At 61.3% G+C, this 27,647-nt stretch overlaps 3 protein-coding genes across 4 annotated transcripts; 2 read left to right on the forward strand and 1 right to left on the reverse strand.

Moving 5' to 3' along the window:
* DUSP15 (dual specificity phosphatase 15) lies at positions 1-13,224 on the forward strand. Its single transcript, XM_050982294.1, has 16 exons — positions 1-219; positions 438-848; positions 2,384-2,417; positions 4,321-4,403; positions 4,839-4,888; positions 5,512-5,586; positions 6,047-6,218; positions 6,383-6,591; positions 10,024-10,384; positions 10,792-10,981; positions 11,183-11,259; positions 11,457-11,562; positions 11,852-11,953; positions 12,035-12,430; positions 12,543-12,661; positions 12,766-13,224. Exons 2-16 carry the CDS (start codon positions 828-830, stop codon positions 12,904-12,906), a joined length of 2,136 nt encoding a protein of 711 aa, XP_050838251.1. The 5' UTR covers positions 1-219; positions 438-827; the 3' UTR covers positions 12,907-13,224.
* A 152-nt stretch (positions 13,225-13,376) lies between these two features.
* Positions 13,377-15,487, forward strand: FOXS1 (forkhead box S1). Of its 2 annotated transcripts, XM_050982223.1 has the most exons (2): positions 13,377-14,080; positions 14,197-15,487. In XM_050982223.1, the coding sequence occupies exon 2, from the start codon at positions 14,216-14,218 to the stop codon at positions 15,434-15,436; it is 1,221 nt and encodes a 406-aa protein (XP_050838180.1). In that variant the 5' UTR covers positions 13,377-14,080; positions 14,197-14,215; the 3' UTR covers positions 15,437-15,487. The 2 variants fall into 2 exon arrangements, with proteins under 2 accessions (XP_050838180.1, XP_050838179.1); XM_050982222.1 differs by having other exon boundaries at positions 13,377-15,487.
* A 3,193-nt stretch (positions 15,488-18,680) lies between these two features.
* On the reverse strand, positions 18,681-25,815 carry MYLK2 (myosin light chain kinase 2). The gene is made up of 11 exons (XM_009093236.4): positions 24,149-25,815; positions 23,726-24,027; positions 22,767-22,872; positions 22,458-22,551; positions 22,231-22,340; positions 21,906-22,047; positions 21,648-21,718; positions 21,294-21,422; positions 20,843-20,995; positions 20,352-20,484; positions 18,681-20,004 (listed from the first exon to the last, which is right to left on the reverse strand). Exons 1-11 carry the CDS (start codon positions 25,813-25,815, stop codon positions 19,924-19,926), a joined length of 2,988 nt encoding a protein of 995 aa, XP_009091484.3. The 3' UTR covers positions 18,681-19,923.
* Between the last annotated feature and the right edge of the window lie 1,832 nt (positions 25,816-27,647).

Below are 27,647 nucleotides of genomic sequence, written 5' to 3' on the forward strand. Positions count from 1 at the left end.
CCCCACACGGCCACCGCGGCCCCGGCCTGATACCCCGGCCTGTCCCGGCCCGCGACCCCCGGCCTGACCCTCCCTGCTGGCTGGCGGCGACAGGCGCTACTGGAGAACCCCTCAGCCCTGCTCCTCGCTGGCACTGCCCATCCTGCGGCTCCGCGAAGTCCCCAGGACACTCCTGCAGGCCCCCGGGCAGGGGAGGGATCCTGCGGCACCTGGCTGCAGGTGGGCACAGGCAGGGGTGGGCTTGGAGCGGGCAGGGCACGGAGAGGTGTGGCGCAGGCAGGGGTGGGCACGCTGCGGCCAGGGCAGGGATAGGTATGGTGCATGCAGGGGTGGGCATGGCGTGGGCAGGGGTGGGCATCCTGCCGGGCGCTTCGCCGCGTGGCCGCACAGACCTTCCTTGATGAAGCAGGACAAAGGATTTGTTCTTCTCCCAACAGTGCAGCCTTGTGCGGCCGCGGGCAGCGGCGACAGGCAGCAGCCAGCGCGGCCCCGTGCTCCCACGCCACGGCGCAGGGGGGCAGTTTCTCCTCCTTTGTCTGCTCCCGGCCAGGCAGCAGCCGGTGCGCGGCAGCGCCGGAGCAGCCGGGGAAGGGCCTCGGCAGGAGCCGCGGAGGACGGCGGCCGCGGTGCCCTCTGCCCCGGCACAGCCACCGGCCCGGCCTCGCCGCGCTGGGAACGAGCAGCGATCCCGGGGGAGCCAAGCTCTTCATGACGGAAACCCGACCAGGCAGCGGGGACGGCAGCTGCGCCCGGGGACGGGGAGGACGGCAGCATTGGGGACAAGGACACCCGCGTCCCGTCCCCACCCCCGGCGCCTGCCGTCGGCCATGGGGAACGGCATGAGCCAGGTAACGGGGAGCGCTGGGGCGGCTGCTCTGCAGTTCGGCCGTGCCCGGGCCGCTCGTCCGGTGCCGGAGGCGGGAGACCCTTACCTGGCGGCTGCCTCTGCCGCGCCAAGCGGCGTTTCACCTACCGGGACAGGGCTCGGCTCTTTGTTTGTTTGTTTATCTGCGAAAAGCAACACCGGAGGTGTCAGCTGGGACAGCTGACAGCTGCTCGGGGAGGTGGAGGGAGGGGGTCACAGCAAGTTCCTTCAAGGAAGGGGGGAACTTTTCCCAACACCTTTAATCCCAAGGAGCCAGCCCCACGCACACGCTGTGAGCCCTGTATGACCCCAAACCTGGTGGTCCCGCACCCCCTGCTCAGTGGGGCTGGGCTGTGCATGGGGCTCAGCAAGACGGGGCAGAGGGGATGGGCACTATTTTATTTATGTGCTGCCCCGTTTTCTCCTCTGAGGAGCGGGTCAGCAGGGTGCTGGGGACAGGCACATGCTGTTTATTCATGGTTCAGTGTCCTGCCCTTGGGAGGTGCCCTTGCTAACTGGCGCTCTCCCACCCGCTCCTCTCAGTGCCGCAGCTGTGAGTTAAAGGCACCCTGTCAATAGGAAATTGATCTAAAATCGCAGGAATCGCAAAAAACAAAAACAAACAAACAAAAACAAAAACAAAAAAACCCCCACCCTTCTTTCCTTCTTTAAGCCGTTCAATTGAGAGAAACGTTTCCAAATTTAAGCAGTGAGACAAGTGTGAGTCCAGCTGTGCTGGTGAAAATCACCTCCACCTGCCCTGAGCAACAAATATTGCTGCAGGGAGAAACTGGTGGAGAACCGGCTGGATACAGGATTGAACTCACTGCCCAGGCTGGGAGTGAGGGGGAATATAAAATAGCTCTGGTTGACAAGGTTTGCAAGGTGTCCTGCTTCTGCATCTGCAGTGCTGTTAACAGAGGCCTTGTCAAGTAATTATCTTTTCATCATGAGAAGTGGAATTTCCCAGGGGAAATGAGCTGAAAGCATGGTGTCCAGAGCAATCTGTGCCTGAGCTGTGAGAAATGGGCTCCCTCCCTGCAAGGCAGAGTGAGGGGAGCAGAGCTCAGGGCTGGGAGGGGGCCAGCTACATCCCCTACAAGCTTTTCTGTGCCTGTTGCTTTCCCATCCTTTGAGCAGCAGGGCTTCCACAGTTCATGGGTATAGTCCAAGGCTGTACAAAGGTGTATGCAACTTGCTGAGCTCAGGTAATAAACCCCAGCGGAGGACTAATTGATGATAAACAAGAGGAGCAATAAAAAAGCTGTGTCTGGCTCCCAGCACCCATGAGAGTGCAGTGCCAGGTGGTTGAAGGTGCCAGGGCTACATCCAGCCCTCATGGAATGCACAGGTCCAGCTGCTCCAGCACTGTTCCTGCCCCGGGGCTGGATGGTCATGTAAATGCCAGAACTTTGGCCCTCCAGCCAAGGTCAGTGCTTTCCAGCATGGGTGCCAGCACAATGGGTACCACAGCCCAAGGTCACTGCTCACACTGCCACTTCCCCTTGTGTCCCACAGATCCTTCCTGGCCTCTACCTTGGGAACTTCGTTGGTGAGTGGAACCCCACTGCTGCAGAGATGTTCTCCACCTGGGGAGTGGGGCTTGCTTGAGCTGGTGTCTCCCTGCCTGCAGATGCTGCCTGACATCCTGCCTGCACCCACCATCCTGCCTGCGCCCACTGCTCTGCCTGCACCCACGGCCTGCTCTGCTCTGTCACCCAGTTTGGGTTGGCAGTAGTGGGAGTGAAGACACTGTGGGAAAGGCAAGGCAGACACCCCTGCCTTTGCATGGTTTCCTTATTTAACAGCTGCCCTGAGGTCTTGGGATGCATGGGGAAAAGGAGCCAAAAAGGAAATATGGATCCCCTGCCAGGAGCAGAGGAGCTGGTGGTGCCACATGGGTGCAAGAGAGCAGGACTGGGGCACTTCAGGGTAATGCTCCCCAGTTTTGCAGCAGTAGAAGAGGCCAGAGGGGGCTGCCCACCCTCAGGAGGGAATTTCCCAGAGGCAGAGTCACCTCTTCTCACACCAAGTCACTATTTTAAGGAATTTTCATTGTCAGGGAGCAGGAAATGACCAAGTGTTGGCATCTGCCATGACAAACCAGCATTTAGAAGTACTCCTGCCTCTCTGATGGCTCCTTTGCTGGCTTGACTCCTGCTGTAAGTGGTGCACATGTTTTAAACCACTGGTGTGAATTGCTAAGGCAATGTCACTGGATTGGCAGCCCTGTTCTCCCTTTGCCCCATGGAGCACTTTGGATTGGGCTGGGGGAGCTGTGGCTTGCTGAGAGCAGAGGGACAAGGACACTCAGCTGCCATCAGGGGGGATCCTGTGAGCAGCCTTTGCTGTGGGGCCTAGGCCTGATGCCATCCAAGCACTCCTGATCACTCTGCCAAGCAATCCAGGGTGACAAGATTCTAGGCCTGCAACATTAAGCTCACAGAGGCATCTCCTCCAACTGGAAGCTTTTCCAGCCTTGGTAAGCCTTGATTCCAGTGTCACTAGTTGCTGTCACTGCTTGCTGAGGCAGTTGGGAAGGTGACAGGTGTGTGAGTCCTCATCTCCCTCCCCACACAGAGCACAGCTTCCCTACAGAGCATCTCCCTTGAGACTTGCTCCTATTAAAATTCACATCATGCCGTTAGTGCTTCCTGGGCTGGATCCCCGAGCCAAGGTTTTACAGCATGTGAAAGTTTAGAAACCCAAAAGAATGGGATGGGGAAGTGTTTCCCCTCCTCTCTGGCCATGCTTACTGCATCTGCTGGTTGTGGCATGAAAGAGAGACACTTGGAAGCTGCTCAGCAAGACAAGCACGCTCCCCTCCCTGTGCAACAACTGCTGTGCTGGACTAGAGGCCAGGATCACATCCAGAATGCTGAAGCATTGGTGAGAGGCAGGGCATTGCCCCTAACAGCGAAGGACACCCCATTTCTGTCCATGCAGCTGCAGAGAGAACAGACCAGAGAGCAGCAAATCACTGCTCAGGTGTTTTCTACAGAAAATCAGAGATTATATAAATTGCTGCAGCTCCACTTCCATAGTTCACAAGATAAAGCAGCTCTCTCAGGCTGCAGCAAGTCCCAGTGCTGTGTGTGTGTCTGATCAAAGAGGTGTGGGCAGGGCACATGTCTCCTCCCAAAGTGGAGACAAGTACAGGCAGGAGGGACACTACCTGCTGACCCTGAGTGTTTCTGTGCAGGTGTGAATGGTTCAACCAGCATGAGCAGCAAGGAGAAGGGATCAGGGAGAGGCCTCTGCTTTGGGATCATGTGATTGGCATTCCAGGTTTCCATGTTTGCCCATGTCTGCACTGCTGCATGTGGGCGTGGGATGCAGTTGATCTTCTGGAGCAAGGCTCTGTGTGCTGGCTGGCTGTAGAAGCAGGGTGGGAGCACTGTGGGAAGAGAAGGGTAGGAAATGAATACATGTTGATGTCTGGTTTTATCCTTCAGATGCCAAAGACCTGGAGCAGCTAAGCAGGAACAAGATCACCCACATTGTTTCGATCCATGAATCCCCCCAGCCCTTGCTGAAGGTAGGGTCTTGCACCAGATGTCACCCTAAAGATTTCTGCAGCTCCTTCCATGCCGCATCTTCCTTCCCCCTCTGAGGATCCCATGGCACATACACCTCTCCCTGGACCCTGATCCCAGAGAGGCTGGACGGCCCCCCGGCATGGGAAATTTGCTGTCTTGTGACTATAACCCGACCTTGAACACTGACAGGAAACAATTTCCAGCTCTCCAGACTCCTCTTGTTTCCCAGCCTCTCCCAAGAGCTGCTGGTGTCCCCTTGCTCTGCCCTTCACCCCAGGGAGAGTGTGGCCCTATGCAGGGGGGGTGCTGTGTGGGGGAAGCAAAACCCTGTAGGCAGCTGTGGGTGAGGAGCAAAAGCACTGCCAGCCCTGATCTGACCATGTATGACACCCTGGCTGCAGTGCCTGAGCTTCTCTTCCTATTCTGGCTTCCAGGACATTACCTACCTCCGCATCCCGCTGCCTGACACCCCTGAAGCCAACATGTGAGTATCCTGGGCACGGTGGAGACGTGCAGGGAGGCGGGAGGGTGACCAAGGGTGAGGACTCACAGCTTCTCAAGCCCTCCATGTGCTCCAACTCCCTTCAGCTCCTCAAACACAACAACCCACAGGCTGGAGATGTGATGCCACAGGGCAGGGGACCACCCCTGGACCCCAACAGCATCCCAGTTCAGTGACTGCTGTGAGGGTGTGAGCCTTGGGGTGAGGGGCAGCCACTCCGCAGCACCCATGGAGAGGGGCAGCAAGCATCTCCCCAGGAAGTGTCTGGAGAGGGGAGAGCACATAAAGGGTATGGAAGCAGCCAAGGGCACAGGCGTGGCTGGAGATTTGAGCAGCCAGTGTCCCATTGCCCCAGCATGAGTCACACAAGTCACAGGGCAGCCCCGTGCATCCCCAGCACAGTGTCCCCTTCTGCGTCCCCAGCACAGAATGAGCTGGCAAATCCACCTTTCCTTGGGAACAAACAGCACTGGGCTGTTCAGGTCTCAGCAGTGACCGGCAGATCCCCTAAAACAATTCAAACATACAGGACTGTTCTGCCTGCAGCTGAAAATGCTGTTCCACCCCTGAAGTTCTCATTCTGTCTGGTTTGTTTTTCCTGCTAGCAAGAGGCACTTCAAGGAATGCATCAGTTTTATCCATCAGTGTCGCCTGCATGGAGGGAACTGCCTCGTCCACTGGTAATGCTTCCCCTGTGCCTGCTGCTGTGTCCCCCAGCTCAGCAGATACAGACCCCAGCCCCTCACTTCAGCTGCAACCCTTGATCAGAGCCAGCTTGTGCCAGAGGGCTCTGTGCCAGTGGACCCACCCAGGATCCACCCTTGGCTGTGGCTTGTGACTCAAACCCAGCAGGATCCAGGCAGTCCTGGAGCCAGGGCAGCTTTTTGCTGCAGCTGAGTACATGGGATGAGCAGGGTTTGGGGCAGGCAGCCAGGCAGTGGCTGCTGCTCCCATTCTCTGTAGAGGAGTGGGTATTTATAGGCACTGATGGCCAGGACCTTGGAAGGTCTCAGGCCTCTGGGAGAGTAAGTCCTTGGAGAGGAAGAACTGAAATATCTGAGGCACAGGGGTGGAGGAAGAGGCAAGCATGGGGTCAGGGTGTGCCACTAACATCAGCCCTTCTGCACTTTCCCTTGCCAGCCTGGCTGGCATCTCCCGCAGTACCACCGTGGTCGTTGCCTACGTCATGGTTGTCACGGAGCTGAGCTGCCAGGAGGTGCTGGATGCCATCCGAACCATCCGGCCTGTGGCCAATCCCAACCCCGGCTTCAGGCAGCAGCTGTCTGAGTTCAGCGGCAGCGCAGCCCGCAAGGTGGGACCCGCCTCTGCCACCTGTGCCCTGCTCCGTGGCTGAGCCTGCCATGGGCCTCAGAGCAAGGACAGGTCCTGAGGGGACTTGGTTTCTTCCCTGCTTCCCTTGCTGGCAGGCTTGGACCTGCCCTTGTAAACCAGCACTATTTTTTACTTCTTCCCCAGGTCCGTAGGCACCTGAAGCAGAAGTATGGGATGTCCCCTTTCAATGATGAGGAAGAAATAAAGGCCTTGCTGCCAGTAGGGAGAGAAGGAACGTCCAGGACAGAGGGAGCTGTGCAAGGACTGGTCCCAAGAGCCAGAGACATGAGGAGCACAAGTCCCTTCCTGCTGCGGGTGAAGAGGACTTTCTCCTGCATCCCGGCTTGTCTGAAGTGACCCAGGCCAAGGGAGAGCAGTGAGCATCACCCAACAGCCTGGGAGAGATGAAGGAGATGCAACACAGTGGGACAGGGAGTACTGGGCAGGAACCTGCACAAATCCCAGCTCCTTCTTCTCTTCTGGGGTGGGAACGTGCCACCCTCTCTCTGGGCAGGTTTCATGGACACTGTTGGGCTTTGCAGCACGTGCTGGGCTCATCTTCACATCTGCTGTGCTGGGGACACAGATCTCTGTCCCTGGGTCACTGCAGGCTCCTGCTTGGGGCGGAACACAGAGGGGGGTCTCTTCTGCCACAGGCCAGTACCCAGGTGTTGGCAGCAACAGCTTGAGCACTTGGGTACCCACTGCATGGCCTCAGGGTGCACAGGAGAGCTGGTGCTCCCCTCAGAGTAGTTTTCCCACCAGCAGCACAAGCTCCCAGCATCCAGGTGGCTACAGAGCAGGGACACACCAGTGTGCCAGCAGGTAATGCCACCACACAGGCTTCCAGGCAAGGGTCCAGCTCCAGACTGGCCAAGCACAAGCCCTGAGCAAGCACTGTAGCTTTAGGAATCCATTGCACCCCATTCCCACCTATCCCAGGGCACAATCTGTAACAGGTGGGAACCAAGCATTTAACCTGGCCAGACCTCACTAGAGCAGAGCCTTAAGCCATTTTGCTTAAAGACTTTATATGTTCCCCAGTAATAAATACCCTTCTCTGTGGTCTGACTCTCCTGTGATGGCCAGGTTGAAACGGGGATGCCAAGGGGGAAGGTCCCAGCATGGGACCAGTCTGGAGCTGCTGCTGGACACTCTGGAGTGGGCTGGGGACACTGGCATCCTGGAACGCGGCTCACCCTGCTGCCTTGTAGGAAGGTGACAAGGGAGGCCAGAAATGTGAGTGCCAGGGCAGGGCTCTTAGGGGACAAGATCTGCTCCAGGAGAGGTTGGGAGCAGCAGGTGGGAGCTCACCAGGAGCCTGTTTCACTTTAGCCTCTCCACTCACTGGATCCATGAGGTCCAGGAGTCTTCCAGCTCCTCCAGCTGCTGGGAGTGCTGGAGCCTGGCACCAGCTGAGTATCACAAGCCCCAGACCTGTCCCATTTACACCTTTTCCTGGAGCAGAGTCCCAGGTGGGAAAAATTCTGAGGATACCCAGCTGGGTCATCAGCATTGTCCCTGTTGGACTCAGAGCATGTTTCTGGGGTCCCCCTCATCCCTGCCTGCCCTCTTCTAGGGGGAAGGGATCCCCCAGGAGACAAAGCTTCAAGACCAAGGTTCCTTCCTGCTGCCAGCATCTGCCTGCTGAGCTGGGTGCTGCCTTGGGGTGACCCAGGCAGACGGAGTTCTGCCCTCTCTGGGTAAATACCAAGCGAACTGAATAACCAGGGGTGCATCATCCTTCACTGCTCCTGCACCATCTGCCATGGGGTCCCACTCTCCTTCCAGTTCCTTCCAGGCTCCTCTACCCACTCCCTCGGCCCCAGGCCAGGCTTTCCAGCACCCTTTGACCTCCTCAGCACTCAGCAGGGTGGAAGCCCTGAAGCCCAGGATCACACATCTCGGCTGAATATGTGCCCCATGCAGAGCTGCACCCTCTCACACTGGGACACCTTGTGCCAAGGTGTTTGCACCCAGAGATTCCCCTGTTCCCACTGTAAACCCCACAGGGCCCTCCAGCTCAGCTCCACAGCACAGCAGAACGTATTTATTTTGGCAGATCTGGTTTACACAGCTTGGAAAAACCCGGACAAGGGCAGGGTTAGCTACGAGTTAATGTTTGACTGCCTTTTGAAGCTCATTTTGGCATGAAAAGTTTAAGGGTTAAGCAGCTTCACCTTCCCCGGGAAGGGAGAAGCTGGGTGAGGAATACAGTGGGGAATGTGGCTCCTGAGCGTCCTCGCTGATGCCCGGGTAATTGGATCCCCCGGGTCCTGCGTCACCGGGCGGCTGCCACACCACAAGAAATCCCCGGCCGGCTGGCCGATCAAACTGATCCCGGCGGGCTGGGGCTGACAAACGAGCCGGCGGCTGCGAATATCTCCCGGCCTTGGATGTTATCAGCGAAGCCACTGAGAGGCCGCGCAGTGACTCCTTGCCACAGCGCAGCTTCCCAAGGCAGAAAGGGGAGATGTGGATTCTCTGTCAGTTCCCAGGCCCTTTTCCCAGAACGTGGTCCCACAGCTCGCCCAGATGGAGGGCACAGGTGGTGCCTGGGCTTCACTTTGAAACAAAAGGGTCGTGGGCAGGCTCAGTAAGGAGAGAAAACCCCTGCCAGTGGGGCTCGCTCGCACACCCCATGGGGCCCCCATGTGCCCTCTGTGCCACGTGGCTGTGCCCTGTCCTCACATCCTCTGGGAAAGCCCAGGGCTGGGCTCTCTGCCACTGATTATTCATTTGGAGACTTTGCAGCCCCAGTAGCTCTCAGGAACTTCGCTTCTCCTCTCGGCCGGAGGTGACTTTTTCTGACTCAGAGCAGGAAAGGAGACCTGGGTGACTGCAAAAGGAGACTTGGGGGGCAGCAGCCTGGCAGAGGAGCAGGGTTTCCCTGCACATCGACATGAAACTCTGCAGCAGTGATAGAGGAACCAACAGCAGTGTCACTCAGGGTGGCCTAGTGACTCAGCCTGTGCCCTGCTGGGGGCCAATGGGAAGCTAATGCAGGATGTGTCCCACCCTGGTCCTGGCAGCCCTTGGCACAGCTCACCCACCCTTCCCACCCGTTTCCCGTTCGACTCGGCATTTAGAGCCCCACGAGGCAGACGTGAGCATTAGAGCAGAGGAGAGATTTGAGAGATGGGGACATGTGACTGTTCACACCACCCTGGAAACCCCGTGCTCTTCCCGCAGCTCCCTGCAGCTCCCCACACCCATGGAGTGAGCAGCTGGTCCCACGGGAGGACGCAGCCCCTGGAGCCGGGACGTGTCCGGCTGGGTCCCCAACGCAGGAAAGAAAGGGAGTAGGGTCCCTGGTCCCCTTCAGGGAGCATGTGGGAGACCTGACAGTTTTAGGGAAAGCATTTGGGAAAGGTGCAGAGAGTTCCGTGTGCCTTCTGGTGCCTTGTCCCCTCTCCCGTGGATGCAGTGTGCCTGCCCCCCTCCCGCGAGTGCAGGGCGCATGTGTTGAGAAATGCACCTCGTGCAGGTATCTCGGTATGTAAATTACCAGTGCGAGCTGCACATTGTGTTCTGAACGGCAGGAAGAGGCTGGAGCCCCAGGCAAGAGCCGGGAATGGGCGCCCACCCTCTGCCTAACAAAGGGCACTTCCCGGGGTGGGGGTCAATCACCCAGAGCCTCTGCAGGAGCCAGTGAACAACGGGAAGAGGCTAAAATCACCACTGGTGTACATGGGTGCACACATTGTGAGGATCTGAAACCTCGGGGATGCCTTTTTTGGGGGTCCCTCCCGGAGGCACCAGCTCCAGGTCTTCCCGTTGCTGTAACCGTCGATTACGACATCACTTTTTCCTGAACACGGATATTTGACGCTGCTGCGTGGGGAAAAGTGGAGCAGAGAAAAAAATTTAAGAACCGTCCCCCCCGTCCTTGGGGCAGCCAGAACCTGTGGCGTGCGCCAGGAAAGGGAAAGTGAAAGCCGGAGCCGCTTTCGGTTTCGCCGCCGGGCCGCGATGGCGGAGCCGGGGGCGCCCATGCGGCTGAAGGAGTGGCTGATCGCGCAGATCGACAGCGGCCGGTACCCGGGGCTGCGCTGGGAGAACCGGCAGCGAACGCTCTTCCGCATCCCCTGGAAGCACGCGGCCAAGCAGGATTACCGGCAGCAGGAGGATGCTGCGCTCTTCAAGGTACCCCGGGCTCCCCATGGTCCCACCCGGCCTTGGGAATGGCCACCGGGCTGCCTGGACGCTCCCGGGGCTCCCCATTGCCCGGGGCTCCCCAGTGCCCAGCTCCGTGCGCGCCGCGGCATCGCTCACCCAGCTCACCTGTGCAGCCGAGTTCCATGTGCACCTCCAGGGCTCTCCATTACCTGGCTCTGTGCGCAGCGCTAGGATTTGGCTCTATGCACACCCCTGGCACACACCGCCCAGCTCCGTGCACTCTCCCGGGGCTGCCGGTGTGCTCCCCCGGCACCCCGCACCACCCGGCTCCCCATTGCCCCCCCCCTCCCCACGCTGCTGGACCCCCCTGGACAGCCGAGCCGGGGGTCAGGTTGTGACACCCCCTACAGCGCAGGGCACCCTCTATCCCTCAGGCTTGGGCCATCTACAAGGGGAAGTACCACGAAGGGACGGACAAGGCCGACCCCTCCACCTGGAAGACGCGGCTGCGCTGCGCCCTCAACAAGAGCACCGACTTCCAGGAGGTGCCCGAGCGGAGCCAGCTGGACATCTCTGAGCCTTACAAGGTGTACCAGATCGTGACTGACAGAGCCTGTGATGCAGGTACGTCCCTGCTGTCCCTCCTCCTGTGGCAGATGTGGGGTTGGTACCTGAACCATGCCTGTATAAGCCCCCTGCCCCACAGACATTACCCTTCCTCCCCACTCCTTTTCCTCTCTGGGTGTCCTGGACAGCCAGCTGTCTTCCCTGGGACTGTTCCTGCCGTTTGCCAGGGGTTCACCCGTTCTTTCTTGCTCTCTGCAGAGGACAGTGACATACAGTCCGCAGGCAGTGAGGACCAGCAGGTGAGCCTGCCCTGTGCCATCCTGGCAGGGGAGAAGGTGGGACCCTCAAATCCCCCCCTCACCCATCAGCTGCTGCCCCGCTTGCACACTGCCAGCATTTGTCCCATGGGGCCACACACTGCCAGAACCAGGCAGGAGATCTGCTGGCTTATGGGGTCCATGGTAGAGGAGGGAGCTTGCTCAGGAACCCCCACTGCCAGCTCAGCCCTCACCAAAGCTCCTCCCACCCCCAGGGCAGCACTGCAGGGAGTCCGAAGAAGGAGGAAAGCCCGAAGGACATGCTGGACAGTGCCCATGTCTCTCCACAGCCCTGGCTCTCTGGCCACCCAACAGAGCGAGGTGAGGAGTGTCCCTCTCGGTGGGATGGGGCTGGGGGCAGGAAGTGCTCACTTCTGCCCGGATCCTGCACTCCTCTCGCTCATGCAGGCAACCCCTGTGGGGATTGAGGTAGGGGCTGAGGACTCCCACTCTACCCCAGCAAAGCCATACACTTAGGGGATATGATGAAGCCCAATAATGAGCAAACACAGTGGGAAGTGTGAGCCTAGGGTCTTGAGCCAGGGAGTGCCTGGGAGCCCTTGGGGTAATTGTCCATGTCCTTTTACCACTCATCTCTGCCCTGGTCCAGGGTGCCTTGTGAGGGGAATCTTCTATGGCTGGAACCCAACCCATGGCCAGCTTCTTCCCGGACCCCAGTCCTACCTCCCTGTGGAGGATGTCAACAATTCAGGTAGGAGCCATGCTGCAGGCAATGCCCTGGGTGGCCCCACCAGCCCAGATTGCCCATGAACTGACCCTCCCTTTGCCCCAGACTGCTGGCTGCACATCCGCCTGTACTACTGCGATGTGCTGGTGAAGGAGGTGACCACCCGCACGGCCGAGGGCTGCCGCATCACCACCAGCGCCGTGCTGGCCGACAGCGAGCGCCTCTACGGCCCCTCCTGCATGGAGCAGATTCAGTTCCCCCCACCGCAGGTGCTCAGTGGCCATGGCCGCGTGGCCTGCATGACCAACGTGCTGGAGAGGCTCTTGCCCCACCTGGAGCGCGGGGTGCTGCTGTGGGTAGCACCTGAGGGGGTCTTCATGAAGCGCCAGTGCCAGGGCAGGGTATACTGGAATGGGCCGCTGGCCCCGCACAAGAACTGGCCCAACAAGCTGGAGAGGGAGAGGACTTACAAGCTGCTGGACACGCAGCAGTACATACAGCGTAAGTTTCTTGGACACCCCGATCCCCTGGGGAGAGGGGCAGGTCCTGCCCTGCTGTGGCTGATGGGGGCTGTGAGGACCCCATGGGCCCTGACAGGGTTTGTGTCTTGCAGAGGTGCGGGACTACCTGAGCAACGGGCAGCTCCTGCCTCAGTACCAGATCTACCTGTGCTTCGGGGAGGAATACCCCACCAGAGCTGGGCACCCCTTCCAGAAGCTCATCATGGCTCATGTGAGTTCCCACTGGGGCTGGTGACCCCTGAGCCAGGTGCAGGGACCATTGCAAGGCAGGGACATGAACCTGTGCCCATCCTCTGTCATTCTGTGCCTCTACAGGTGGAGCCGGTGTTTGCTCGGGAGCTCTTCCATCATGCCCAGCGCTTGAGGCCGACCCTGCTCTGCAATTCCCCCCAGCCCTGTGCCCCTGGCACCTCCAGCCACGTCCTCCATGTCCTCAAACAGCTCTGCCAGCCCTGAACTAGGTGGGAGAAGAGAGCCCAGTTGCTGTGAAGTCTCAAAGTGGGAGGCTCTGAGCCCCATGGCTCCATTCTAGCTGCGTGTCCCAAGGCAGAGTGCTCAGGGTGCTCAGTGTGTGGGACCAGACAAGGACAGATGTTAGCTGGGTGGGCAGTGCTGCTGCCCCTGTGATTGCTGTATTTATTCCTCAGGAGTCTCCCAGGTGGGGTTTGTTGTGTGCCTATTCAGCAAGCCAGGGCAGACCTGGCTCTGTCCTTGCACCTTGCACTGCCAGGACTTGCTGTTGCAAACCTTAGAAATAAAGGTTGTGTTTTCTTATGGGTGTTGGGGGCTGGCTCTGGGGTGGGGGCTGGTGCTGGTCCAAGCAGAGCACGGGTGGCTGGGGAAGCTGAGTCCAGACAGCCTCAGGTGAGCAAAGCCAGTTCAGCTCCAGCCACAGCGTGAGACAACCCCCTGTCCCACGTCACTGACTGTGACCTGTCCTGCCCCTTGTTCCAGCCCCTTGGCTGGGGTGAAGGCAGCAGCGAGGTGCCTGTTAGCTCCTCTGCTGACCTGGCAACACAGAAGGCTGTCCCAAAGGCAGTCACCACCTGTGTCTCAGTTTACACTCATAAACGGTGTGATGGGGCTCCTGGGGCCTGTGCTGTGCCCAGAGGTTTGGGAACAATGCAGAGACTGGTCACAACGGAAAGACCTGGCACAGGATCCCACACAAGGCCGGGCTGGTGGCAGGGGCTGAGGCACTGGGGTGGGCAGGGGGCAGAGGGGCATCGGAGGGCAGGCAGCACCTCAGTCCTGCCAACATCCCTCACTCCAGGCCCAGCCAGAGCTCGGCTGATCACCGTGAGCAGGGCAGGATGAGAACCAGGTCGTGGGAACCTTCCGTGGGAAAGGGGGCTGGGGGAGCCGGGGGCTGTGCCCGCCTCTGCCCTGGGGAGGCCGCGGCCGTGCCAACCCCGGGGCCGCTGGCTGCTGGCCGCAGGTCTTGGCGGCGCATCCGTCTGTCTGTCCGCAGGGACCAGTGCTGGACGGCAGAGTCCTGCTCCGCCCTGGGCGGCCCCTCAGAGGAGGGGCCCGCCGCCCCCTCGCCGGCCGGCGGGTTTTAACGGGCCGTGCTGGGGCCGTGCGGCAGAGAGGAGCGGGATCAGCGGCAGAGCTGGAGCGGCGGGGGCCGGTAGGGAGGATGCAGCCCGACCTCCCCGTCGGCGACGCGGCGCTGCGCAGCCCACCGGCTCCTGAGCCGGCCGGCGGCGCCTTCCCCAGCGCTGAGGCCACCAAACCACCCTACAGCTACATCGCCCTCATCACCATGGCCATCCAGAGCGCGCCCGAGCAGCGCATCACCCTCAGCGGCATCTACCGCTACATCATGGGCCGCTTCACCTTCTACCGCGAGAACAAGCAGGGCTGGCAGAACAGCATCCGCCACAACCTCTCCCTCAACGAGTGCTTCGTCAAGGTGCCCCGTGACGACAAGAAGCCGGGAAAGGGCAACTACTGGACCCTCGACCCCGACTGCTACAACATGTTTGAGAACGGCAGCTTCTTGCGGCGCCGCCGGCGCTTCACCAGGAAGAAGGGTCTGCGGGATGCACCAGGCACTGAGGGGGACGAGGGTCGCGGGAAGACCCCCAGGCAGCCTGGGCAAGGGCTGCCCTCTGCCCCGCTGCCGGAGGAGGGGAAGGCAGAAGGGGGCTACAGCTCGCCGTCGGCCACAGGACGCCTGCCGAGCCCTGCCCCTCTCCCTGAGGGTGCCGGGGTGCCGGGGTGCTCCGAGCCCTGGGCCCGGCGTCAGCCGCCCAAGGCCAGGCAGCCCTGCCTGTACCTGCCGGACGTGGCACAGCCCAAGGGGGCGTTCTTCACGCCCGCCGAGAGCCGCCCGCCCAAGGAAACTGTCTTCGGGGGGCTCCCGGCGGCGCTGCAGCTGCCCCGGCCAGGTCAGTACCCATTGCCCAGCGAGCGCCCGGCCCAGCAGCAGCACCCTGCCCTGCTGCCTGCCTTGCTGCCCACCCAGCACAGGGACCCCCCGCAGGACTCGCCGGCCACCCCAGATACCCCCCCAGAGCAGCTGGACGGCAAGGAGCTGGCTGCCCCCGGGTTGGGGCCGTGTCAGCCGTTCGGGCAGGTGCCACCTGCGTTCCCTGGCAACCTCCTGGCCACGGGCAAGCCCCCCCCATCCTGCTTCCTGGAGGGAGAGGGCTACACGCAGCCCCACCTGCCCGTGTTCGGCTCGTTCAGCCGGCCGGGCCCCGAGGCGCTGGGCAGCAGCTACCAGTGCCGGGTGCAGGCGCTGAGCTTCTGCGTGAAGGAGCGGCCCTGCGGCGCAGCGCTGGAGCATCTTCTGGCCGCAGCCCCCCCGGCCTCCAGCGCCCCCCGGCAGCCATCCTTCGGGGCCATGGGGCCACGGGCAGGTGAGCAGAAGGACCCATGGGGGCCAGGGACCACGATCCCCCTACAAGGGGGTAATGGCTACCCCCTGGGGCTGCCCCCTTGCCTCTACCGGACACCAGGCATGTTCTTCTTTGAGTGAGGGACTCCCCACCCCGGGACATCCCAGCACTTAATAAAGCACATTCCCCAATGCTGCCTCTGTGGTCTCTGTGCCCCATTAGAGATGGGCAGTGGGCAGGGGTAAGCTGGGGACCCTCAGCCCCAGCTCAGGAGCTGGCTGGGGGACACATGTGCCCAAGGCCATCTGGCACAGCCTCCATCCCCACCAGTCTCTCCACCAGTGATCACTGACTGGATAGTGAGGCCATGTGGGAACAGGGCATGGCCTTGGTCAGGGCACCTACAGCCTGGTCCTGTGTCCCAGGGAGATGCTGGGGACAAGGTCCTGCCACACTGTGGAACGAGGAGCCCCTGAAGTGCCATCCCATGGTAGAACAAGGGTACTTTATTCCTGGGGGTCAGGGGGATGAGCTGCAGCAGAAGCTATCTCCCAGTGGAACCCCCCTATCACCTCCCTGGGCCTGGGATGCCTCCACGTTCCTGTTTTTTCACAGGATGTCACACGTGGCACAGGTGGCACCAGCCTCAGTGTCTGGCCCTGGAAATGGACTGGTGTTGCCCCAGAGAGACTGGAGGGAGGCACCAGGGATTGTGGCACAGCATGGAGGCTCTGCTATGGGGGGTACAGGGCTCCCTCCCCTCTCTGTCCTTGCTTGTGGCTGTGTCAGTGCTTGTCTGGAATTCCAACTGGTCCCTGCAGACTTAGAGACCAGGGCAGCCCCAAAGATGGGCTGTGCCAGGGGCTGCAGCTCTGATGGGAACAGCCAGGAAAGTGGATTCCTGTGACCTGAATCATACAGGGTGGCTGCCAATGAAGAGGCACCAGCTGAGTCACCGCTGTTCACACTGGGCTGGGCACACGGATATGCCTCAGCTGGCCCAACTGGGGGACACTGGAGTCTCCACACAGCCCCAGGATGGGATCTGGCCACCAGCCACTTCCCACACAGCACTGGGACACTCAAGTCAGCACCTCTGAGCACAGAAGTGGGGCCAGAGTGATGCTGGCAAAGTGGGGGGCTGTGCTTGCACCCCCATCCTGCCAACCCCAGGCTGGGAGAGGGAACTCCCCAAGAGTAGCAACACCCAGACCCGATGGCACAGCCAGCCCCAGGATAGACACAGGGCTGGCAGGGGCTCTCTGTGCTGATGAGAGGACCAAATTTGTGTCAAAGTCCCCCCAGCTCCCCAAGGCCAGGGGGACTCCAGTTTGGCCAGTCTCGGGGGTCTCTGCAGGGGCCGTGCTGGCAAGAAGGGACACTGCCGTCACTCAGGGACCGGGAGCACCGCAGCCACGTCAGCTCTCTTATCAGCCCCCAGACGGCTGCTGCTGGGCCATGGCTGTGTCCCAGCCCCGGGCAGGGCAGGGGGGCCGCCCTTCATCATCGGGGACCGCCACTCAGCCCTGGGCCTCTCTTTACTCCCTTTTTTTTCCCCTACCCAGTGGAAAACAATATTTGAGCGCCTACATCATGCTGGCGTCTCCGGAGCGGCCGGCGGCGAGCGCGGCTGACCTCAGCCCCCTCCTTCGCACGGTCCCCGGGGGCGCGGGAGGAAGCGAGCGCCGCAGCCGTGCCCAGGGGCCGTCTGGTTCCCACGCAGCGTGGCCGGGCCCATCGCCCGCCGCGGCTGGGAACACACGGCCCCGGCCCCATGCTGTGCCCGAGATGGGGTCCCTGTGCTGGGAGCAGTGCAGCGCATCCCGCTGTCCCCAGGCTGCCGCAGCCGCTGGGGATGGGCACTCGTGTCCTGCACTGCTCGGGAGTGCAGATCAGAGCCATGCGCTCTCCCCGTGCTCCCCTTTCCCGCCCTCACCCCGACTGCCGGTCACGGACCCGCTGTTCTCCCAGCTCTGCCTCCTCCCTGGCTCGCTCCCGGCTCGCTGTGGGTGGCCTGATTCCCCCGCCCGCTCGCCTGCTCCCATCCTGGGCCGTGCCACGGCCGGGACTCGCTGCACCCAGTCACGGGGCGAACCTGCTGCCAGTGCCGGAGCTCTGCCCGCTCCCCTTCCCTCCCTGCACTGCCTACGGGGAGCCCAGTTTCTGAAGGCAGGGTGGGTGCCACAGGGACAGGGTGCCTGGGGAATGTGTGTGCTCCACGCTCTGGGGATGGAGGTTGAGGACACGCGTGTGCACATCCAGACTGCGCCGTACACCCTTGGGGGTGATGAGGACCCCACACATAAGGGATGGACCTGGCTGTCGTGGCCTGGGCTGGACCAGGAGCATTTGGCCCCAGTGGGACCTCTTCACTCCAGGCAGCTTCAGGGGCTCATGAGCTCTGTCAGCTGGGAGCATAGGATGGGATCACAGCTACTTCCATGGGTGTCAGCCCTTTGGCCCCACGCATCCAGCCATAGTGCGTGTCTCTGCAGGGTCCCAGGGTAGGAAGGAAGGGACTGGAGAAACCAAACCAGGCTGTGGGGTAGGGGTCCCACACCCTGGGATGTGCTGGTGTCTGTGCATCCCTCTGCTGCAGATGCACACACACAGGGCTGATCCCCTACAGCAGCTCAGGGTGCCAGCAATGTCCGGGGCTGATGGTCCATCTGGAAGCCCCGTGGCCACTCCACAGCAGGGCCCTGCAGCCCCTGTGGCCGGCCGGGGCCAGGGCCGGGACCGGGGCGACGGGCGGCTCCTGGGGCCAGGCAGGAAGGAGACGTCACCGCCGTGGAGCGTAACTCAAACCAGATGGGGCTGTGCTGGCGTCCAGGCCTGCGGGGTGGTCACCGACAGGAACCGGTCAAAGGCTGCCGGCAGGAAGCGGCTGGGAGGGACGCCTGCGGCCGCCGGAGTCCGGGCTTTGACAGCTTTAACCACTTCAGGACCAGCCTCAGCTCCCCTGGGCAAAGGGGAACCAGTTCCCACTCGCCCTTGCCTGGCATCCCACCCGATATGGGCAGATGCTGAAGATGTGAGGACATGTCTGACTGACAGCTGACCCATCCACCCATCCATCCAGTCACTTTCCCTTCCCCCATCCCCCTGGGCTGCTCAGAGCTGTTGGGTGTGTATACCAGAAACCCTTGGCACTATGCCTGCACAGCCCTGCCCAGAATGTACCAGGTGGTCCCTGTCCATGGCACAGCCAGGACCCATTCCCTCTACCACAGAGACGAGATTCTGCTTCCCATCCTCATCTCACTTACCCTGCGACTGTCAGGCCCCACAGGTGGGAGCAGGGCCTCCCCAGCCCCCAGAGTGGCAGGTGTGGGCTCTGGGCAGACCTGTACATTTATTTACAAGAAGGTGAGCGCTGTGGAGGGCTCTGTTATGAGGCAGGGTCCCACCAACCGTGGCTCCTGCTCGGTGGGGACAAGCCTGAAGCCCCTTCCCCTGCTGCAGCCAGTGTGGGGTGAGAGGCAATGTCTCCCGGTGTCTCTCCCCAGTGTTTTTCCAGCAGGCACAGAGGGCAGAGGCAGCTTCAGGGCAAACACACAGCTGTGGCTTGCGGGGGCTTAGCCATGGCAAAAGCCAAACCTGGGGGACCTCTTGCTAACCCCCATCCCCTCCTGCAGTGGGCAAGGCTGGACGCTGCAAATCCCAGGGGATGCCCATCCTCTGGAAGCACTGGGGGGGGGGGGGGCCCAAGGGGTGCAGGCAGAGAGGACGGGGATCGGGACAAGGCGCGGGAGCTGGAGCAGCACCTCTCTCCCCTCTCCCGGTCCCAGCAGGTCCCGCGGAGCCCCCGCACGGGGCGGGGACCTGGCGGCGGCAGCGGCGGAGCAGTTCCGCTGTGTTGGTGGTCGGGTGAGCGGTGCCGGCCGGAGCGGGGAGCGCTGGCCAGCTGCTCTGCATTAGCCCGCCTCGCTCATCGCGATCTGCCGGGGACGGGTGAAGCAGAGGTTGTGTTTTTCCCCCGCTGGCAGAACCGAAGGGCAGGGAGGGCAGGAGGAACACAAAGCCTCCTTCTTTCCTCGTTGGCTCCCAGCTGGGGACGCCGCTGGAAGCGTGCTTGCTGCTTCCTCCCTTCCTGTGCGATCAGCAGCTCGGGGCCAGCTCCGCTCCCACATGCCCAGCTGGCCAGGAGGAGGTGCTTCAGCCCCGGCTCCGCTGCCAAAGCACCAGGGTGAGGGTCCGCGGTGCCCTCCAGCATCATCGCCGAGCCACAGAGCTGGGAAGGGAGGTCGGACAGCGCAGGGGCGAGCGGCAGGGAAGGCAGGCACGGCTGCGGCATTTACAGGCAGAGAGGGCACATTTGAGTCCAAAGCAGCAAGCACCATGTGGCCGTGGCAGCGGGATCACACCGGAATGGCCTTGCTCTTCCTCCGAGGGCACGAGAAGGAAGCGTGAGCAGAGCAGAGATGCTGCAGGTCGGGCATCACGCAGCCAGGCCAGGGCCAGAGCTGAGAACAGAAACCTTCACTCTAGAGCAGCCTCACAGTCTGAGACTGAGCAGTGATGTGGTCCTGAGTGCAGTGGGACCAGCTCGACAGAGCTACTCCAGACTGGTGGGGGTCCCTCTCAAGTGGTGCCTTTCTGGCCTTGGCTCCCCTGAGAGCCCAGCTCAGATGCCCAGCGCTGTCAGGGACCCTGAGCTGGTGATCTTCCTGAAGCGGTTGGCAGCACACACCCCGATGAAATTTTTCTGTGAAAGGGAAGAGGAAAGACTCTCATCCTCTGGCAAGGGCCGTGAGACCAAAGGTTGAGCCAGACCCCGCTCTGGGGCCTGACACTACTCCTGCCCCTAAAAGCTGGTCTTGGGATCAGCTCAGAAATAACCATCACAAAGGGACCTGTGCTTGATGGGGGTGTTACCTCAGGGGCATCCACACTCAAGGGTCGCCAGCCCTGTGTCCCAGCTGCCAGCAGCATGGTGAGACAGAGCCCTTCTCCATGCTCCAGATGCCATCCACCGGGACAGGCAGAGCCTGGCAGCCCCTCCCAGCCCCCTCAGAAGCTGCTGACCCTCATGCCCTTGCCGGACCCCCGCACCTTCCAGCGCCTCCTCATGACGTATTTCTTGAGCAGCACTTGGGACTTGAGGCGCCGGTTGGAGCGTTTGGCCTTTTCTGCCAGGTTATTGAGCCAGGGATGCTGCAGGCACTGGTCAGCACTCATCCGGGCACTGGGAGAAAGATGAGCCCACATCAACCCTGCTCAAGCCACTCACTCCCAAACACCCCCTCTCCAGCCACTCCAGAGCCCCAGAACTCCAGAACCCTGCAGGGGAGAACCAGGTGGGAGGATGTGCCCAGGGACTGGCCAGGACACTGAGGGGTCCAGCACATCCTGCTTGGGACAGGTGTCCCTGCAGGGATACAGGGCTCTGTTGGGGACAATCAGAGTGGGCAGAGCCCCATGGGGTTAATTCAGTGCTGGACCCAGGGGATGCTGCTGGCCCTGGTGAAAAGGCATCATGTGGTACCCGGGCAAGCTCCTGGGATACCCATCCCAGGACCCCATGGCCACGGCCAGCCTCTCACCTCTTATCCTTGATGATGAGGTTGGAGACGAAGTCCTTGGCCTCATTGGAGACACTCTCAAAGGTCTCCTCATCAAAATACCAGTTGGCAGCCAGGACGTTGTTGAGTGTCTCAGTGTCATCATCACCCAAGAAGGGCGAGAGTCCGCTGAGCCTGGGGGTGCAGAGAGGGGAGAAGTCAGGTGCTCTCAGGCTTTATCACCTCCCAGACCCCCCGGAACAGAGCCAGTATGGCCAGGGATGTTCCAGGGATGTGCTGCTAGCATCCTGCCTGCAGCCAGGCTGAGCCTCTTCCTGCCCCCCAGCCCCACACAGCCACCTCCCCATCCAGGACCCCCCACTTGCCACCAAGCAGCCAGTTGCCTGGGGACAGCTCTGCTCCCAGGGGAGCTGTGTCCCAGCACCAGAGCTCCCCAGATGGCACTGGCAGCCCCTGCCCAGCCCTGACTTACAGCATGTAGGTGATGACACCCATGCTCCACATGTCTGTGGAGTAGGAGACCTGCTCGTAGTTGACCACCTCAGGGGACAGGAATTCAGGGGTGCCAAAGTTCACTTTCAGCTTCTCATTGGGATTGTATCTGTAACCAAGGAGGCGTGCAAGTCAGCACAAGGGGGACAGGCTGCTCCCCCAAACCACTGCCCCTGTCTCAGCAGGTGCTGCTCTCCCCAGCTAGTCAGGGAGTGCCGTGGCCAAAGTAATGGCCTGGAGCAGGTCCTGGGGCTCCTGGTACCCAAAGGCACGAAGAGATTAAGGGTGGAAGGGGAACAGGGAGGAGGGACAGAGCTGAGAAAGAAAACCTCACCTTCGAGCCAGCCCAAAGTCAATGATCTTCACCATGTGCCCAGTGGCAGCCACACAGAGGATGTTCTCAGGCTGTGGGGACAGGGTGACCATTGCCCCACCACCAAGACAGGACATCCCCACTGCACAAATCCACCAGCCCATGGGCCCTGCAGCTGACCCACACCAGAGCAGTGCTGACCCACAGGCATCCCTCCCAGAGTTAGCCAGCATCCTGCTGTCACCCTCGGCCCTGCCATTGTCACCCCCAACCTGGCACCTTGAGGTCGAGGTGGAGGACGCCCATGTGGTGCATGAAGCGGATGCCCTCGCAGATCTGCCGCACGAACACCATGCAGTCCACCTCGGTCAGCTGGTAATCGTCATCGATGATCCGCTCAAAGAGCTCGCCACCCTCCACACTGCACAGGGATGCACCGTGGGGTCACTTTGGGGGGGAATCCCTGCCCCAAGCCATCCTCCTGTAGAGCTTCTTGCCCTCCTGAGGGCTCTGGCCCAGCTCCACCACGGGGGTGCTGAGCAGAGCCAGAGTGGGATGCAGCATTTTGGGGTTGGACAGCCCTAAGGTAGGCACAGGCACTCACAATTCCATGAAGAGGATGATCTCCCGGGGAGTTTCGATGGCATCGTAGAGCTGGATGAGATTGTGGTGGTTCAGCTGGTTCATCACATCGATCTCCAGCAGCACCATCTCCTGCAGAAGGAGCCCCAGTGTGGGGTGTCAGCCCTGGCTGTGCCACTGGGACTGTGTCCCCACACCAGGGACACACAGAGTGTAACACTGCCACCACCTGCCCAGCATCGTTCAGACCTTGTCCTTTGCTCCCTGCTTCCGGATCACTTTGGCTGCCAGCTTGAGCCCTGTCTCCTTCTCTGTGCATGTGTGAACTTCACCAAACTTGCCCCTGTGGAGAGAAGGAGGAAGGGAGAGAGGGAGAAGTGGCCCCACCATCAGCTACCCAGGCTGCTGGGGACCCTCACACCGCACTGTGGTGTTGCTCTGCACTGCCCAGGGCACCCACCCATCATGACCAGAGGAGTCCCACCGACACAAGGCCACAGCCCAAGGCTGCAGGGACAGTGGGACAGTGCAAGGAGAAGCACTGGGGCCCCTCCTTACCCCCCCAGGATCTCCTTGGAGCTGAGGCTGAACTGGGGGCTGACGCTGGCGGAGCGCAGGGTGACGGTGCGATGGGCGAAGGGCGCTGGTGGTGGAGGGACATCGTCTGCCAAAGACAAAGGAAGAGGTGAGAAGGTACCCAGGGGACCCCACTCTGGGTACCCCAGGCTGCCCTGGTGTGGAGTGAAGACAGGCACCCAGCCAAGCCTGTGGGTGCAGGATGTGGCCAGGTACTGAGTGCTGGGATGTGAGCCAGAAGCTCCTGGCTGGGGATGCACTGGATGATGCAGCAACCCCTGAAGGGTCCCTCATTATTGCCCACAGCATTGCCCAGCTGCATGGCACCAACCCTGCTCCACGGAACCCTGCTCCATGGCACCCACTCCCCTCCATGGCACCCTGTTCCATGGCACCCCCCTCACTTGATGACAGCTACTCCCACCAACCCACATGCCACATTTACCCTTTCCAGGCCATGTCATTGTCTGTCACTGTCTCCATGCCACCACCCTCTGCTCACCCTCCCAGGACAGATCCCACTCACAGGGCAGCCCGTGCACACATTAGTGAGCCACCCTTTCCCAGGGGAGAGCAGGACCCAGCCTCACAGGGATCCCTACCAGCACCCACTGCTCTCAAGCCCTGCCATCCCCACAAGGACAGTGGTGCAGGACATGAGGACATGCTGTCCCCTGCCACCAGCCAGACAGTCACTGTCACTCTCCAGGTTCCTCTTCCTCACAGTCAGTGTGGCTAGAGCAGACCAGGAGGGGACGCGACGTATTTAGCCCTGTTTACAGTGAAAGGGGAGCTCAGAGGCCACCAGGCAGGTGACAAGCCAAGGACAGGAGCTGGCAGCACAGAGGGCAGTGTGGGCAGCAGGCAGGGCCAGGGATTCCCAGGCTGTCACTCCACAGTGTTCAGGGGAGAAGGAAAAGGCAGGTACCTCATGACCTTACCCAATATCTCAAAAGGGTCTTCCTTCCCAAAATCGGGGGTGAGGTAGGGGCTGGGGGGTGGCTTTGCCTCTGTCAAAGATGGTTCCACCCCAGGTCCAGGCTGCTCTGCCACCCCAGCAGGATCAGGGGGCTGTCCTGTAGCACTGGGAAATGTCCTCTCCTGAGGGGTGCTGGGGGGTTCCTGGGGCTGCAGGTCCCCCAGGGTTGGTGGGCCATGGCCAGGCTCTGTCGGACCCTCTTTTGGCTCCACCATGGTGGTCTCCTCTTCTATTGTCTCCATCTCTGCCCAGGGCTGCTCCTCCCTGGAAGCAGGAGTGGGAGGTGAGCAGAGCCCAGCCAGCAGCTCCTGAGCCCAGCACCCAGAGACCCAGAGCTCCCTGGAGCAGCGAGGGGGATCCCCCCATCCCAGCAGGGTGTGGGTACCTGTGGCAGGCAGCCGGGCAGCTCAGGCTCTGCAGCAGAGCCGGGCGTGGGAGCTCGGGGACCGTTGGTGGCTGTCCCTCTGTCACCTTGGACACTTCCTCCCCTTCAACCTGAGCTTTCACCACATCCACGGCCGCTGCCTCCGTGGGCTCTGCAGCCCCATCCCCAGCCTCTGCTCCAGGTGTGGGAGGATTCACCTCTGCAGCTTTCTTCCCTCCATCCTGAGCCTTTGCAGTAGCTGGGACCTTCTCCTTTTTAGAATCTTTCCCTTCATCCCCAGCCTTTGATGCAATTGTGGGTTTTTCCACCTTTGCAGTTTTCTTCCCTCCCTCCTGCACCTTCATAGCTGCTGGGGACTTCTCCTTTGTAGGCTCTTTTTTGCCTCCAGCTTGAGCCATTTTTTCAGCTGGTGTTTTCTCTGCCTTTGCTGCTGCCTTCTCTCCATCCTGAACCTTAGCAGCATCTGGGGCTTTCTCCTTCACTGAAGCTGGGGCTTTCTCCTTCACCGGAGCTGAAGGCTTCTCCTTTGTGGGCTCCTCCTTTCCTCCCTCTGGGGCCTTTTTGACTGCTGGGGCTTTTTCTGCCTTTACTACGTTATTCTTCCCACTCTGAGCCTTTGCAGTATTCAGGGCCTTCTCCTCTGCAGCAGCTGTGGTTTTCTCCTTTGCAGGCTTGGTATCAGCTGGGGCTTGCTCTGCTTTTGCATCTTGCTTCCCTTCATCCAGAGCTTTAGCAGTGGCTGGGACCTTCTGTTTTGCTGTGATTTTTTCCTTTGCAAGCTCTCCTTTGCCTCCATCCTGAGCCTGAGCTGCAGCCAAGGCTATCTCCTCCACAGGTTTTGCCTTCCCTCCTTCAGAGTTTGCTGCAGCCTGAGCCTTCTCCTCAGTGGACTCTGCTTTTCCACCACTCTCAGCCCCTGACCCACCAGGGGCTTCCTCCTTCTTGGGCTTGTCCTTTCCTCCATCCTGTGCCTCAGTTACAGCCAGGTCCTTCCCTTCCATGGGCTCATCCTTCCCTCCGTCCTTAGCCTTTGCAGCAGCCGAAGCCTTTCCTCCTTTGACCTCCCCTGCAGCTGGAGCTTTCTTCTTCCCAGGCTTCTCTTTCTCATCCTTCCCTACACCCTGGGCCTCAGTGGCAGCCGGCACCTTCTCCCCTGTGGATGCTGCCTGCCCTTCATCAGATGCTGCCTGTCCTCCATCACGCTGCACCGCCGAATCCTTCTCTCCTGGAGCTGCTTCCTGTCCATTCCGGAGCTCTGAAGTAGCCAGGGCTGTCTCCTGCTCCGGCTCTGCCGTCTCTCCTCCAGCCTTCTCCTGACCAGGCCCATCCGTGCCTGTGTCCTGTGCTACGGTGGCGGCTGGCGCTGTCCCCGCTTGGGGCTGGGCAGCCTGGGGAGCTGCAGGCGCTGCGCTGCCCTCAGGTTCGGGGGGAGCTGCCCCTCCGGCCCCCCCGGTGTCGGCACCACCAGCGCCTCCACCCTGCTCCATGGGACACTCCAGGCAGGAGGCGGCTGCCCTGCGGTGCTCCCGGCTCGGCGAGGCTCCTGCGGGAGAGAAAGCGGCAGCTGAGGGCTCGCCGGACCCGACGCCCCGCAGAGGGGACGGCAGGACCCGGGCAGAGCTCTGCACCTGCAGGGACGAGCTGCTGCAGGGATGAGCTGCGGCCATGCAGCGAGAACTGTGCCCCCGCCGCCCAGCCGGCGGCTCCCGGGCTGGTGGCACCGAGCCAGGGACCCCACGTGGCCACCAGTGCCGGCACCGTCCCATTGTGCCCCGATATCTGCCCGCGGTGACTGATCGATGGCCTGACCCCGGCACCTGTCACCGGGTGCCTGCGGCCTCCGACGTGCAAACAGCCAGCGCGGCGCGGCCAGGATGACAATTTAAGGCCATATCCCACTATGGCAGGGCAGGAGACAGCGACTCTGGCCCCAGGCTGGCAGTGGGGATCAGGAGAGGTGAGCATTCCCTGCACCATCGCTCCCCTGAACCACATAAGAGCTCCAGCCATGCAGGCAAACCCCATCTGCTCAGGGGCCCCCCAGCAGCCGCCGGAGCTGCTCGTGTCCCAGCCCAGGGGTAACCAGCTCCACCAAGGGGACCTGTTGGTGCCTGTACCTGCACTGGCCTCCAGCCCAGCACCTGATCCCCAAATCCCCTGGGCTGTTCTGCCCTCCTGTACCCAGTCATCTTTCCTCACCCTGTCCCAAAACACCTCGCTGTGCAGCCGTCCAGAGCCCGGGACAACCCAGCCCCAGAATAAACCCAGCAGCGACCATCCCAGTGACAGGGAAGTTGCTTGCTTGTCTGCTGGAACAGGACGCTCTCCCAGAGCAGTCCCTGGGAGAGCGTCCCCACATCCCACTGCTCAGCACAGGAAGCCCGTGGGGATGGAGGTGTTCTTCCCAGGGCTGGGGGCTCCACTATCCACAGGACCCCCCATCACTACACCCCAGATCAGAAGCCGTGCAGACCCCCCCGGCCCCGTTACCTGGGTCCCGGTGCAGTGGGCAGTCAGGGGGGCAGCATCTGCACTGTGGCAGCGCCGGGGGGAGCAGCCTCTTCTATGCCGGCTGTAACGGAGCCGGATTAGCCAGGCAGAGGAGGATCCCTTACAGCAGCGGGAGCCGGCCCACTTCGCCTTTCCCAGCACCTGTTCCTGCTGGAGCCCGTTCAAAGGACACGCCACTCTCGCCTGTCCCCCGTGGGCTGGGGACACGCAGACAAGGGGCAGGGGGCAGGGATGGACTTGCCTCCTGCTCCAGCACAGCACCACAGGGAGGGCTGGCACTGGACACAGTGGCACCCCAAAACCATCCCATGGGGTGGCTTGTGTGAGCTGGACAGGGTACAGGCCCAAGGTGCCCACAGATGATGCAAGGTGGCCACTGGCCAGCCCATGGGGATGGTGGCCAGGAGCAGCTGGTGATGGTGCTGGTCTCTGTGCTGGTGTGCTGTGGCCAGCTCTGCCCAGTGGCACTGGCCCTTTGGGAGAGCAGCTCCAAAGGACCCTGTGTTCTGTGGGGATGATGTGGCACCTCTGGGGACTGCCACTGGGCCTTGATGAGGGTGACAGCAGCTGGGAACTGGGCACTGGCCATTGGCTGTAGCCTTCCCTAGGAACCAGTCGAAAGACTTATTTTCTGCGAAATCAAGTGTTTTGAGAATCAGGGAAAGAAACAGAGGGACTGGAGGCTCCAGAGGGTTGGACTGTGAGTATGAGTGCTGCACAGGCATTGCCGGCTCCTTCTGGGCTGCTGCACCCCAGAACACACCTCAGGTACTGTGTGGGGCTGAAACCTGGCATTTGCTGGAGGAGTATGACTCTCCCCAGGCCCAGGCTGGCCAGGTGCTCCCAGGGAGGCTGAGGTTATCCTGGGCTGCTCCAACCTCAGCCCCTGCCAGCTGCCAGCCTGGTCCTGCCCCCAGCTCCCCATCCCACGGCCACACAAAGCTCAGGTCCTGCCTGACACCAAACCTGGCTGCTTAAACCTTGCTTT

This window comes from Serinus canaria, chromosome 20 (genome assembly GCF_022539315.1).
Source record: "Serinus canaria isolate serCan28SL12 chromosome 20, serCan2020, whole genome shotgun sequence".
In the NCBI taxonomy this organism is placed as follows: domain Eukaryota; kingdom Metazoa; phylum Chordata; class Aves; order Passeriformes; family Fringillidae; genus Serinus; species Serinus canaria.